This window comes from Pygocentrus nattereri, chromosome 11, assembly GCF_015220715.1.
Source record: "Pygocentrus nattereri isolate fPygNat1 chromosome 11, fPygNat1.pri, whole genome shotgun sequence".
Lineage (NCBI taxonomy): Eukaryota > Metazoa > Chordata > Actinopteri > Characiformes > Serrasalmidae > Pygocentrus > Pygocentrus nattereri.
In genome coordinates, this window is record NC_051221.1 from 18,562,888 (window position 1) to 18,578,702 (window position 15,815).

Consider the following 15,815-nt stretch of genomic DNA (forward strand, 5'->3'; position numbering starts at 1 on the left):
ACTAATAATTTACTTTTTTGTTAATTACTGTATTTACTGAATAAACTCATCTAAAAATGTAATTGGTGGAGATGAAAAAGTACTGCATGTTAAAGCCTTGTTTAATATCAATATGCAATCAATTTGGCCAGTGGATAAGTAACAAATGATTATGCAGCCCTAGTCTAGGGATGTGTGTTAGCATGTGTGTCAGCAAAAGACTGTGACTCACAGCAAACTCGTTGTCTGGATCGACTTTTCCCTTCCTCACAGGCCTGGAGTACTGGAACTTCTGAACATAGTTTGACTTATAGAAACTGAAAAATGAAAGAGGTATAAGGGAATGAAAGCAAAACGTGATGTGAAATAATCTACAGAACAGGTGCTAATTGGTGGAGTACCCACTTGATGATCTGATCAGGGACTGGCTTGTTCTTTAGACGGGGTGGAATCTCTAGTACAGGCTGGACAGTGAAGCACTGGATGTCTGAACGCATTGTGCTAAGGATGACAAACATCCAGATAAATTCATGAACAGGACAGTTTTGCACAGTTAAAAAGCATGCAGGTTTGATGACACTTCATTTCATAGTGTTACATGAACAAATACATTTAATTTGACTTAGTTTAAAATGACATCTGCATATGTTTGACACTCCACCCCATTACATCTGTTGAGTCCCCAAAATTTGGCTCTGTTTATACTTTGCATTAACATCCAATTTCTGTGATCCAATTGTGCTGATCAGATCACCATCTTATGAAGACACCCTTTTTACACATGCACCTTTCAAAAAATTCATAGCTGGTCACTTGTGTACTGTACTCCACAGGCAAACCGCTTTTCAACTATCACATTTGTAAGTCTATGTTTAAATACATGTGCAGAAAAACTTAACTTGCTTAATGTGTGTGTTTGAGGTGGGAGGGGGGAGAGTCATTAAAATGAACTGTCACTCTGTTATTATGAAGCTCTTAGTGAAGAAGCCTTGTTTGAGTCTGATTTGCACCCTCTGAACAAACAGTCATAACTCAGGAAGTGTTTACTCTATTGCTTAACCGGATAGATGGTGTGAGATAAGACCCCTTGAGGATTATTTTGGTGTAATGTTGTGTGTATTGAGAAGAAAATGTCTGAGTTATGACAAGTTAAACACAGAGAAAATCTTGAAATAAGCAGACTCTGATTTGAGAAATTTACATGGGAGTGAATGGGGGAAGTTTTCTGTGCCTAGTGCCAAACAATTTTTCAGAAAGGACAAGTTTCTCTACCATTTAAAACTGAAATGGAGTTTCTAGGTGAAAGTGTAAGGATTTTAAAGGCCTGCTGTGACATCCTCGATGTCAGTTAGAATTTGAAGTTCTGAACATCCCGCCATTCATTCTTATGGGAGGTTTTTAAATTTTAATCTTAATTTTATTAAACTTATAAACTTTATAAAACTACCAATCCGATCGACTCCAAACATACATAGCACAAGTCACAGCGCCGAGACCTTCGAAACGCAGTTTGAACGGAGTCTACATTAAGCGGTTTGGGCTGTATTAGAAGAAGTATGAGAGAGAACAATAGAGTGCTTTTTCAAGCACTCTAATAAGCCAGAGCACTTTCTGATCACGAACACCCCTCAGCGTTTTTATACGTATTAAATATTTATAATGTTGTAGAAAAAGGATACACTGCAGGGGGGAATTCTTGATGTCGTCTCCAGGCATGGTGGTGGTGTTGAGTCTGACAGCGCTGGGGAATTGGCTCATCAGTTGGCCCTGGAAATCCTCCCTGCGCTCATACTCTTTACCACGGTGGATAAACACCTTATTCTGCAGTTAAACACACCAGTAAACATATCACAACCTAAAACTCCTAAAACCCACTGCTTTAACACCTTTGAGACTGTACAACAAAGTAATAGCAAACAAGCATATGAGCACCTATGCAGAAGTGCACACACAAACACACTGACCCGCAGGAACTGGGGGAAGCCACAGCCGTAGTATCCCACAGCAAAGTAATCTGGTTTAGGACGAAGAATCTTCATGATGTTCTCATAGAACTTTGCCTGTTGTTTCTACACAGAGGATTAAACAGCATTTAGAGCACAATGGGAAAATATCAAAACATACACTAAGAAAAAACTTTAAAATAACAAGACAGACGACTGAGACAGAAGTGACAACAGAAGGATGACAGAACACAATAAAGGATGAAGGAGAAAGTGAAACGATTGTAGCTATAGTTGTGTAACATCATTTTGTTCAATGTTTAATCACACAGATATGGCATCTAAGCTGCATTTTGCAGAATTTAGAATTCATAACAGAGCTGACCCAATTAGTCCAGAGGAAATTAATTATACAACATAAATAGCACACTGCATTGTTCTGAGGCTGACACAAATCCACAGCCTCAGAACAATCAGAATGACACAGAATCCTTTGATTAACTGGAGAACAATTTCATTAATTATTGAGTGTAGCCACAAATTTACAAAATATATTTACATTCAAACAGTCTGAATGTTAAGCAGGCAGAAATATAACCTTGACTTAAAAGATAATCTGACTCTCAAGGGAGATTTTCGTGTGATTGGGGCGGATATTTTTCTTTCATTCTGTCCTTCTCAGAAGTGAGTGATTAAACTGGGCATTAAAGATTTAGAGAAAATGATGACTGTGCCTTTCAGGAATGTACGCAGGATCCATGAATCCTGAGTTCATCCTTAGAAGGCAGCATTAACAAAGGCATGCTGTACTTCAATATTAGTAAGCTTTGACTTAAGTGTGCATTCTAAACTTTTCACTGTTATTGCATCTGTGTTTGTAAGTAGAAGACAAATTTTTGATTTATATTTTATTATTAATCTTGTTTTGCAGAAATGCTGTCTTTACAGTTGTGCAAGATTTTTGTATTTCTCCACATTAAAAAGCCTCCACTATAGAGAGCAAGCTGAATGTAAATGTGATTTACTATAAAATTAGTTATGTGGTTAATTATGTTATTATATACATTAGTATATTAGTGAAATGTATTATATACATTAGTATATTAGTGAATTGACAACAATAATTCCTGACTTGGTTAAAGTTATCTGAACAGAAAAACTGTGTGTTTACCAGGTTCTCTCCAAGCAGCTCATAATCGAAGACTTCCATCTCATACTGGTCAGCAAGCTCTTTACACAGAGCAATGGCTTCTTCCCACATCTAAATCATACACACAAGCATGTCAGAACATAATGTGTGAAGGTCCAAATGCATAAAAATCAAGACTAATTGTTGCAGAAGATAAACTTTAGTCAAGATTAGGGGTTGGAAATATGATATTTTATCATTAGCTTGATACACAATACGCATTTCTGCAAATACTTTGTATCTCACCTGAAGATGATGTATGTATGTTTTTATTAGATATCATTATCAGTCCTATTTAACTGGACTTGCATATCCAGTGCAGTGCATATTGAAAAATGGCAAATTATATCATGTAATATAATTACAATGTATGTAATTATGCATACAACCTGCGCATTTTGCCTGTGTTTAAAGGTACTGTGATATGTATTGTTTATTGTAAAAAATTCTCTTAACGTATTGCCAAAAACAATTTTAACCATATTGCCTACCCTTACTTAGATAATGAATTCTTATTTGAGGCTAAGATAACACAGTCCAGGGACCATGGAGGCCAGTTCTTAACCCCAAGGGATGTCTAATATTGTATTTTAAACTTTAAAAAAATCATCTAACATCATAATGAAGCTTTTATCAACCAGAGCAGAGAGACGACATGTGTCTGTTATTTGTATACTGTATATATGGCACATATAGGCTGTTTACAATTTCAGCACCCCCCCCCCCCCAAATGGCTTCTATTTTAAGCAAGTTCACAGAGAATTTTGAGTTTTTTTGTTCTTTTTTCTAATGCAGCACTGAAAAAAGTACCTTAGTGGTTGCTTAAAATTTACATGATTTAAATGTGTACACTGGCTCAACATTAATTCTATGTGTTACATTAACATAATTACTATGTGTATGTACTTTATTTATCTTACTAAGGTGATGTAACATTTGTGTGGAACTGATGTACACATTTGGATCATGTGAAGTCAGCAACTTTTGTTTTCAGTGAGGGAAATGCATCAACACTGTCCATGGTAATCAACTGTTTGCTACAGATGTGACAGATAAGAGGCTGAAAAGTGCTAGAGCATTTTTTCAAGGGGTTAGAAGTCATCAGCACATGTCACTACTGAGCTGCATGTAAATTTTAGTAGCCTGAAAGATTTGAGTCCAGCACACCTTGCCCTGGTCAAAGTAGCTGATGATGGTGCTGTAGAGAGATTCTTTGAGCTGCCGCTGGGACTGTGGGCTCTGGAAGTCCACCTGAGGAGGACACTGTTCATCTGACCACTGCCAGAGAGGGGTTTTTGGCAGGAGGTGAACAGAGCAGGATAATGCAGATGGATGGAGAGAAGTAAAATTAGTGGAAGATTAAGGACAAATTTAGTGCAAAAGAATGAAATTAAACAAAGTGGACAACAGCATAAGAAAGTTATACTAAAATGAGATGAGTGAGTTTATACAAAATGCTTTGTGAAATTTACTTTTGTATGCCTACAGCCTGTAACACCATAATCTATTCCAGAAAAGATAATAAGGATATTAAACTTGTCTGCTAAAATTACACTTGTTATTGAGAGGTCTATTCTATTTAGGAAAATGAATAGGCTGATAAGAGGCAAGAGAGGATATTGCTGGAGAAAGTGTGGAACTGTGTTCACCAGAGGATTACAGGTCTAATGCAAATTAATGAACTGCACACTCCTGATAATATTGATCAAAAATGACCTGAGAAAAACAAGAGAGAGAGAGAGAGAGAGAGAGAGAGAGAGATAGTGAGCGAGAGAGAGAGAGAGAGAGAGAGAGAGAGACAGAGAGACAGAGAGAGAGACAGAGAGAGAGAGAGAGAAAGGTTGAAAAAAAAAGCTCCATAAATCTAGGTGTTTAGTCTGCAGGAGCTGAACTGAAGTTATAAATCCAGTCTGAGTGCTTTATCTATCTACAAAGTGCCACTGGATGTTGTCAGGGATGACTGTAAATCAGCCAATAACGATGCCGCTTTCATTCCAAAGAACTTCCACTGCACCAACCAAAATATCCCTCATTGCCATGGCGACCTTTTGTCTGGGGTCAAACTGAATTGTCTGAAATTGCGATGTGTGTGTGCTGCTTACGCAAGGCTGTGAATAAGACTGCTCTAAGTGGCATCAGTGTAACTGAGTACCTTAAGCAACTTGGAATGCAGCAGAAGCGTGTATGCAGCCTCTGTGAAGTTCTCCCCATCCAAATGAAGATCCCTGAGCTTATAGAGGTACCTGTAACACACAAAATAAAAAAACCCGACTCATCTCATACCTGTGACCTATTAAGCTGTATTTTACAGCACCCTCCATAAGAGGACAGTATTGGACCTGTAATTCAGAATTAAGCTTGTATTTCTTCAGTGTATAAATCAATTCTCTGGAGTCAATCTCACACTCTGAACCTGCTCTGTTCTCTCTAGTAAAAAACAAGATTAACAAAGGATTTGGTATGTCCAACATGTAGGGTTGAGGATAAAGGAGGAACAGAACATAGCAAATAAAGAAATACATGATTTGTGCAGCTGCTCTTTCTTTCAAAATCAAAATGATTCTGATGTACACGAGCAGATCAACAAACAGGCTTACCTGGCCTGCAAGTGTCAAGGGGGCCCCCTGCAGGCACTCAAGCACAACTGTGACAATACTCAAGTAAAAAAAAAGCAAGCTATGAAATGTAGATTAAATATGTTGCCTGATGTGACTGATTGGTGCCTGATCATTTGTTGCTTTATCTCAAAGACTCCTTCGACACCAGTTCTATCATTACACGTGACATAACAGACTGTCTAACAAGCCAATGCGCTATGTCTGTGGACATTCTGTAGAATAGTTAGCAAATAATCACATATTCATTTACAAAAAAGCTCATGAAGAAAGGTGCATCGCTATGCGCTGCCAGCACCTTCACTCATGCAGCCACTCTCTGTTTTAAGCTTATAAAAATAATGAGACATTGTAGTGATATAGTGAAAAATATAAGCTCCATAGGCAACTGAACTTAAACCGAGGGTGGCGGCACCCCAGATTAACAACATCCATCTGGGAATGGCGGACGGGGCGGGGTCTCCTTTCCAATATATAGAGCAGAAGGAGGAGGCACCACCATAATGTCATTGAAGGGAACTTCTAAAAATATTTGTCAAAAATTGTTTCTACCATCCTATGACACCCCTCCTCCCTCCCCCAGCCTTTCTAGTTGTCTGCTTAGGTCATACAGACAAACTGGGAGGCTGCTTATGTCATGCAGACACATTGGTTGCCAGGTTAGGTAATATACACATACAGGTCAACTGGTTAGGATATAAAGACATGGTTGACTTGTTAGGTTGTGTAGACCTAATGGTTGTCTGTTTAGGCTATACAGACCTACTCCTTGACTGGTAAGGTCATATAGACATAGCAGTCGCTGGGTAGGTCATAGAAACCCAGAGGTTAGCTAGACAGGTCACAGAGAAATATTGGTTGGGTTTTTAGATAATACAGACATACTGATTGGCTAGTACGGCCATTTAGACTGTCTGGGTATAAAAGTTTGTTTAAATGATTGAGTTTAATAATTGCTGTAGTTGATAACGTTAGGACATTCCATCTGATTCCTATGGTGTGCTTAGATTTGCTATACTTTTATATATTGTCTGAAAGGTGCATATTTTGATTATGGTGCGGTAGGTATGATGGGCCTCTAAGAAAGTGTGGACCAGAGGCCCATGACCAAGTTAATCCACCCTTGCTGATGTATTTAATATTTAATCTGCAGTAGACAAATGGAAGATGGCTACTGCAGGTCAAACAGCAGGTTTTAGAAGTAAAACAGATCAATACCAAGGTGAATAATGAATAATCAATAACCACTCTCAAATGTGTTATGCCTAAAAAAACTATGCCCTTCTAAAATAGAATGACAAAATCTTCAAGGGCTGGAACAATGCCATGTTTTTTCTAGGCATGAAAAAGTAATTCAGAGCAGAAATTTAACACTACAGTCTAAAACCTTTAAAAAACGCCCCACTAGTCAGAATGAAAGGATGGGAGCGTTCCCATCCAACAAATCAAATGAAATGTGTGTCAAAATGAAATTTGATTCTTTACAGTGTTGTAGCTTACAATGTTGGGTGAGAACTTTTTAAATCTTTACATGAGGGGCAGAACTGGGACATGAATAAAATATCCTGCAGATATCTGCTTAAGATATTCAGCCTTGACCCAGTGTGTGTAAAAGGTGTGCAGTAATTCTGTCATTCCTCAGCCAGGCTCCCTCTCTCCAGCCACACACTCAGACACATCCAAGTTTAATGTGCCTCTAAGGCTGCTGTATGTCAAGCAGTGAGGGAGAAATCACCTTTTTCCTTTTCTTTCTTCTCTCTTTTCTATGAGGTTTTTTCTCTGTCTTTCTCTATTTCTGTTTCATTATATCAATGAAATCTCTTTACACAGCACCTAAATGAGCATTGAATTATAAGCTGCACTTATATATTATATTTCATTGTATTGCACTGTGTATTGTAGTTTATTGTATTGTATTGAATGGCACAGAGTTCTGTGTTCAACTCTGTTCCTTTTTTTCTGGGTATCTACAGTGACTTTTTGTTTCTAGCAGTATCTGAGCTCAGGACTGTCTTTTTCTCTAAGCTATTGGTAATTAGCAAAAATACTTTCTATAGATAGACAAAGCACTTCTTGTAAGTGGTTCTGGATAAGAGCGTTTGCTAAATGCTGTAAATGTAAATATCCTATCTTTTACTTTATTAATTTCTTTAAACGTTTTTCTTCTTTATTTTTATTCTCATTTTCTTCTGTTCTGTTTATTCACTTTTTTGCCCCTTTTCATTTTTATTTTGTATCACGCTTCTTTCTTTATCTGTTTCCTCATCTCTGTGTATCTATTTCTTTCTCCCCTTCATTATCTATTTTTTTCTTTCCCTCTCTCTTGCTCTCTCCCTCTGTCTAATAGCTACCTGGCACACTCTGATCCTGTAATATTCTTTGGCCAGTGGGAGGGTGGAGGTGTGTCTTGTGTTTGATTTTTTTTTTGGTCTCATTCAAGGCTGCAGCTGGCTCTTCCAGTGCTGGCAGAGATATGAAAGGAATTGGGGAAAACTCCAGAGAATTACAGAATTATACACCAGGCCCAAGGTACATCTTCCAGGTTGGATTTAACACATCTCTGCTTTTCTCTCTCTGTTTGAACAGGCATGTGGATCAGTGGCTGGAATAAGACTCACTAAAGCAGGTTATTGATCCAGCAGCATGATCTGACATGTGGGGAGAATATGCATACGATAGAGAGACTCACTCTCTGCAGACCCTCCAGGGGCTTTAATGTCTTGACCAGCCAGTGTGTGTGTGTGTGTGTGTGTGTGTGTGTGTGTGAAAGCCAAAACAAAAGTAGGTAGGGGCTTTCACTATCTGAGTTGCTGGGATGTTGTTAGCTTTCACAGTAAACACAGAAACGCAATTAAAAAATTTTTTAACACATAAGGCCTTTACATACCGAAGGTGATTTATTTGTACAATTTATTTTGACATCAATTAGGTAATCCAAAAAAAGTATATAATTTTATGCAAATGTTTAAGCACCTCTAGTCAACAGTAGATGTTTGGCCGATTTTCTAAGTGAAAATAAGTTAACACATCTGCAACAGAGAACTCACTTCTGTGCATAACTGTACCTGATGATATTTTGCACATCAAGCATAATATTTTGGAATTTTATTTGCCCTCTGTTCAATTTTTGCAAACTTCAGTGGAGACAAGAACTCACTCAACTGATCCCTATTGTCTCTGGTGTTGGCATGGTAACAACCAAGATCACGTTTGGCTACATCCCAGATAACAGAACTTTCTGACAAATTATACATTTTTTGTCATCTGCTTCATCATGTGTAGTGCTAACATCTCCAAAAGCACCTCAAAATGAGTTAAGGACATCCAAACTGTGAGAGTTTCAGCTTCTGAATGAGGCAACGAAGCTCTCTGTGATGCTTTCATTTACAGATGGTGTTAATTTGATGTTAATCATTTCTCACTCACTAAAACAAGCAGAGAAATTCTTTCAAAAATGTGGATTCTACGCTTTCAATCGATATCACATTTGTGTTTGTAAGTAGGGGACATATCACTATAATTTAATTTTGATTTGAAGTTATTGCAGTAACTTTTTTGAAAAAAAAAAAGTCTATTTTTGCCAGATTTCCTGATAGCAAAGCAAATGGATAAAAAAATCAGAAGCGCAGGCTCAAAAGACATCAATACAAAATGTCAATCAAATGTAAATCTAGCTAATTGTATAACTTACTCTATATTTAAATATGTACCTATGCATTTACATTTAAAGCTTTCAGTAAAATAAAAGTAATGACTTTGAGGCTGTAGGTCCAAAAAAGGAGTTTTCTCTCACTTACTCTCTCTAACATTTATCACACTTGCTTTGAGACTTTGAATATCATCTCTGTTGATGTCTGTCTCGCTTAGTCGCTCCTTATCTGTATTTTCAACATTCTGCATTATTTTCATTGCTCCTCTTTCTCCTTCTTCATCTTCCTCCCCTCCACACACTCATCCCTCCTCTCTGCCGTCTGCTGCTTGATTCCCTTCATTACCTCTCTTCCCCCTCACTGTTTTTCTCTCATTAATTCCCCCTACGTACTCTTCTTCTTATTTCATCAATATCCATCATTCCCATCTCTCTCTCACTCATGTCCTACATGCCAAGCGATCTCATCTTTTTTCATGTCTATAACTTCATGTCTAAATGACTCAGAACTATTCCTTTACACCAAAGTCAAAGATCCACTCGGCCATCTCTGTTCACTTCTCTCTCTCTCTCTCTCTCTCTCTCTCTCTCTCTCTCTCTCTCTCTCTCTCTCTCTCTCTCTCGCGCGCGCGCTATGAGTGAGTGTGTTGCTATGGGCGGAGGAGAGGAGGCTGATCCTCTGGATTTTAACATTAATTCAGCAAGGCCTAGATAATCCCTTGTCAGATTACAAACACACACACACACACACACACACACACACACACACACACACAGGCAGCTGAACACTGACGACACACAAACTACATTTTTACTGCACACTCACACAAGCATGAAAACAGAAAGACACACACACACACACACACACACACACACACACACACACACACACACACATATATATATATATATATATATATATATATATACACACATAGCCAGATATAGATATACACATAAAATGCATAACTAATTTACCTGATGTACATTGCCTCACGATTGATATCCTTGTAGAAATTCTGAAAAACAAAAACACAAAATTAAGGTAAATATTTATAAGTAATTCACTTATGCATATATATGTGTGTGGGGTGGGTGCATGTCTGTACCCATCTGCAGAGCTTGTATCACATTTTGTCTCTCACATGTGTTCCTGTAGGCTTCAGCGTAATGGATAATAATCATGTCTGGCTTTACACAATCTCTGAATATCAAGCAGTATGAATGCATGAGGCCCGGCGCTCTCACTAATGCAGGTAAGCCTCTAATAATACACACTCCCTGACTACATTCTTCATTCAGACTGACAATGCTTGCAGATGTTTGGAACAGCACTGCAGTGTAGAGGCTGATGTGTGGAAACATAATGAAAAAAAGGAAACGTCTCAACGGGTCTAGATAAAAAGCTGTTGAAAACATTTTTCCCTAATAAAGTCTGTCTGTAGTCTCCCAAGCGTTTTTCCAGCTTAGAGTGGCTGTTTTAGTGGATAGCCTTAAAATGCATGCAACTATTTTCTCTCCCACAGTGCATGGACGTTACGCTCGCTATTATTTAACTCTGCTGCTATTCACTCTGCCAAATGGATTCTTTGGAGTGATGCTGCAGCCAAACTACTTCCAGTTCACTGAAGAACATTTCAGTGCATGGTTCTTCAAAGAACTGTTTTTGTAAATGTGATGTGTAAGCGTGAAGAATCTTCTTCACATAGTGGAAAGGCACTACATCAGTCAAAGCTCTTTCCTAGAACTGTGCATCCATGCCAAGAACCATTTAGGAACCTTTATTTTTAAAGTGTACAGCACTGCCTCAATGTCATAGCAGACACTAAGCTCTATGCTCCTTCACATGGCTATAGCCCACTCTAAGCGATGAGCCATGCAGCATTCAAAAATTCTGAAAGATGTACACACCACCACTGACATTTAGCACAGGCAGAGATCCAGCACTGCTCAAGTTCTCCAAGTGTCATAGCACTAATTAACTCTCTATTACTACAATAAATGAAACCCATTACAAGACCTCAAAAATCAATAGACTTGAAATTTACACAAAGAAAAGGCAGTCAATCTAAGGCCCGTTTAATAAACAGGGAATGCGACTCATTTGCTGCTTCAGCTAACGTTAGTAGCTTAGTCATATGACAACTCATTTCATGTCCTGTCTACCACTACAGAACAGGTATTATTTGGGTGGTGGATCATTCTCAGCACTGCTGTGGCAGTGATATAATGGTGGTGTGTTAGTGTGTGTTGCACTGGAACAAATGAATCAGACACAGCAGTGCTGCTGGAGTTTTTTTTTTTTTTTTTGGCCCGCCACCACCCCCCTCTTTGGAGGATGACTTAATTCTTTATTTTTATTATACAATTAGAAATAAGGAAAGAAAAAAGAGAGAGGGAAAAAACCAAGAGAATAATCAAAAATAATAAACCACAGAGGATTGGGGTTAGGTGGTTGGTGCAAGTGTGTGTGTGTGTGTGTGTCTGTGTGTGTCTGTGTGTGCGTGTGTGTGTTAGTTAGTGTGACAATTGATGAAAGAGTAAATAAACGGACCGACAAATAGACAAACATATATATGTATATTGAATGTTTTCAATGTAATCATGTAGAAAAGGGTTTAACAGAATTTCATGTTTCATATTCATGTCATATTTGTGAATATGTATTTGTGTGTGTGTATATAAACTGGTGTGAGTTGATATGTGTAGTTGATGTATATGCGAACTAACTATTGCAAATATTTAAGTGTTCACTGAAATGAGGGGATTGATTAACAGGCTTAGACAGAAGTGAGTGGATTACGGTGTTAAGGGGTCAATATTTTTAATGGCTCCCATGAAGTGTTGAATATGGCCAATTGATTAATTTCTATAGCACTTAATCTATCCAATGATATACGTGTTAAACGTAGCTTTTTGCATTGTGTAATGTTTATGGAGTTCCTGGTCTTCCCGTGTTTAAGGATAATTTTTTTTGGCTATAGTGAGGGTAATGAGTGTGGAAGTGGTGTGATGGGGGTTCAAAATGGTGTAGTCACCCAGTAAATAAAGCAGAGGGCATAATCCAATACTAGACCCCAGAGCGAGGGATATAAAGTCAATGCCAGAGTGCCAGAATTGTTGTATAGGTGAACATGTCCATAGAGCGTGAAAATAGGTCTCAGGAGTGTCTAAAGCGCAACAAGAACATATGTCTAGGCCCATATATCCCATTTTATACAATTTATGCTGTGTAATATGTGATCTGTGAATTACTTTATATTGAATCAGCTGGAGATTACTATTAGATGTCATTGTAAAAGTGGTTTTACAGATTTGAGTCCAGAAGTCAATGCCAGCAGAGATTCTTAGATCTTTTTCCCATTTTAAAGTTGGAAGTACAATAGTATTATCCAGATTAGCGAGAAGTTTATAGAATGATGCGTCCATATATATATATATATATATTGCAGTTGGCTTGCCAGATAATACATATAAAATTTGGTGCTTCCAGTCCTCCTGGTTCTTTGCTTTTTTGTAATGTTGAAAATTTAATTCTTGGGTTTTTTAATTTTTCCAATAAAATTTAGTTATTGAAGAATCCAATTATTTGAACCAGATAGTGCATGGCTGAACAGGTGTCTGTAACGGGGAGCGAGGTAGCAGACGCATGTGCGGAGGTAAGTGACTTTTATTGAGGGCAAATCCAAAATCTGGGTCATAACGGTCCAGTGTCAAAGAGCCGATACGTACAGATCGTGGGGTAGACATGACAAACCAGAAACAAACAACAACAGATATTCAAACAAAGCAAACATCCAACAGCGCAAGGACAAAGACCGATACAAAGACCAGCAAAGACAAAGTCCAAACACAGGGCTTAAGTAACAGAGGGTAACAAGGGACAGGTGAAAACAATAAGGGGCGGAGTTACAAAATGAGGGGCAGGACTACAGATACCAAAACAAACGCACATGGACTAAACCAAAACACAAACACATGGACAGGACTGGGAGGGGCCAATCGTGACAGTGTCATTGTAAATAGTTAATTTATTTTTGGGAGAATTGACATTTTTTGGAGTTTTTAAACACCTCTGTGTACCAGTTCTGTAGTGGTCCTGTGGGGGTCTTGACCATTGCAGAACGGAATACAGAGGTCTAACAAAATATGCAGAGAAACAGATGAACTACAGTCTGTAATTGTAGTATTACAATGCATATCTATGTGGTAAGTAGAGCTGATAAAATGGGCAATGAATGTAGATACAAGGAAGGTGTACTTAATAAAGAAGCCTATTGGTGTATAGTAAAGTTAATTAAGTTTAAAAGATGTTTATGTTGATGTCTGTGCACCAGCCTAGCTCTTAAGTACAGTGGAGTACAGTAGCCTTGAGGCTTGATGGGTGACAGGAATCCTCACCTGTTTTAGATCAGGTAGATACTAAGGGAAATAGACTGTAAGTCTGCAAGGCTGCAGTTACTGGGGTTTCTGCTCACACCTGCCAGTGTGCCCTTGAACAAGTCACTTAATCCCAAATTGCTCCAGATGCATTCAACCCAGTCCCTTCCCTCCAGGGCCTACTTGTACAAGAGAGCATGCCATTCCCTTTCCACAATGAGAATATATCCAATTGAGCTTTCCAATGCCTCTCATCGGAGCTGAGATTCAAACTTTTATACAAATACGATTCAAACTCAATTCACACTTAAATCCCTGCTGAATGTTCTTGCAAAGCATTAAGCAGTACTTTGACCACAATCTGAATGATTTCTGATGGTTTAGCACTTATAAAAATGTGGAATTTGTCAGAAAATGTGGGAGAGTGTCTAAGCATCCCTATATGTCTGTGTGTGAGTGTGCATGTGAGAGAGAGGGATGTAGAAATGCATTAAAGATATTGAACAAGCACAATAAGAGCAGATGTAATTACTTTGCTATAAGATTCATTCCTGGACTCTGAATGATGACAGACGATTTGAGTTACCGCTACGATAAAGTGAATCCGACACTGGAAATGAAATTAATACTCAACAGATGAAGCTCTGCCAAGAGCATTCTGACTGTATTTGAAAACAGCAAGATTATGGATTGTTCAGCTCATCGCATGCTGCGTCTTAACATCTTAATCATGAGCTGATGACATTCTGAAGTCATAAAAAAGCAAAAGTATGAGGCCAGGGAATTAACCCTAAGACGTTGCACTTATCTGCAGCGATAGCCAAATAATGTTGCAATTTGATATTAATTATTTATTACTCATAGCTCATGGAAAAAAGGGGAGAATTCTGTTTCTGAAGGTAAGTGTTTTAACAATACCAATTGCATTTGTATGTATAACAGAACATTGTGGTATTATGGTATTATGATTTGAATTTGTTATTTATAAATTTAATGTAAATCAAATGTGAATGTGATTAATTATGTTTCCCACTGCATAACTAATTATGTAATTACGTAATTTTTTTTAAATATAGAAAAATTCTGTTTTAATGAAGCACCAATCTTCCAACATCTAGAACTTAACTACAGCGGCAAGCTTGTAGCAAACTGATCAAACATAACAACCGAATGCATGAGAATCATAAGCATTAGCAAAGTTCATTGCAATAGATCATTCTTCATGAGAAGAGACGACAACAGTTTCTATTGACGTTGATGGCTTAGTTCAAAGGCAGATAAGAGAGGGAAAGCCGCTGTGAAGTTTGACATGTTTGATGACTGTAAAGCTAACCTACTGGGCTGGAGACTGACAGCTCAGTGTAACCGTCAGTTAAAAGCTTGAGTGGCAGCTGAAGGTCTTTATCCTGCTATAGTGAGGTGGGCAGGCATGACATGAATGGGTGGGTAGGGCTTACCAAAAGATTGACAGTGCAGCTCATGCGGTTGTTTCGGCTGTCGTCACTCATCACCGTACGGTAATCAAGGAGACGCTCCAGGAGACCAGTCACCAAGGAAACAAAGCTCCGCACCTCTGACAAAAGCGGGACGAACTCCTGAGCACACTCTAGGAGACTATAGTCAGGAACATATACAGATGGACATGGACAAGGATGATAAACACATTCATATATTTGAACACAAATAAACAAAAAAGTGGCATATGCATGAAAGCTAACGCACGCAAACACACAGATACGAAGTGTATGCATGTCTTGACTTGTCAAGGCTCTCCGGCCTTGGTCATCTTTCACGCTAAACACACAGATTTAAGGCTGAAGAGGATTTAGAAGATCTTATGGCGCAAAGCCATGCTTCAACTCCTAGACCCACTCCTAGGCCATAAATCACAGGGCTAAAACAGCTCAGACACTGTTTTGACACATGACAGGAAGAAATGCAGTGAAACTGGGGGTGTCAGTGAGATGGCGAAAGAAATGAGAAATAATAATAATGATAATATTAATAAAATAAGAAAAATTAATCTAAAATGTTCAAGCAAGATCACTGTCAGAACATTA

The 15,815-nt window shown here is 38.2% G+C and overlaps 1 protein-coding gene across 1 annotated transcript in view; it reads right to left on the reverse strand.

The window, feature by feature from the left end:
• LOC108438823 (dedicator of cytokinesis protein 2) overlaps positions 1 to 15,815 on the reverse strand; it is a 127,861-nt gene that overhangs the window by 8,565 nt on the left and 103,481 nt on the right. Inside the window, exons 34-42 of the mRNA XM_017716894.2 lie at positions 15,213 to 15,369; positions 10,354 to 10,394; positions 5,264 to 5,354; positions 4,279 to 4,389; positions 3,094 to 3,183; positions 1,944 to 2,048; positions 1,659 to 1,800; positions 385 to 466; positions 212 to 296 (exon numbers count right to left, since the gene is read on the reverse strand). Of these exons, the coding sequence (XP_017572383.1) occupies positions 212 to 296; positions 385 to 466; positions 1,659 to 1,800; positions 1,944 to 2,048; positions 3,094 to 3,183; positions 4,279 to 4,389; positions 5,264 to 5,354; positions 10,354 to 10,394; positions 15,213 to 15,369 (904 nt within the window). The remainder of the gene's footprint in view (positions 1 to 211; positions 297 to 384; positions 467 to 1,658; positions 1,801 to 1,943; positions 2,049 to 3,093; positions 3,184 to 4,278; positions 4,390 to 5,263; positions 5,355 to 10,353; positions 10,395 to 15,212; positions 15,370 to 15,815) is intronic.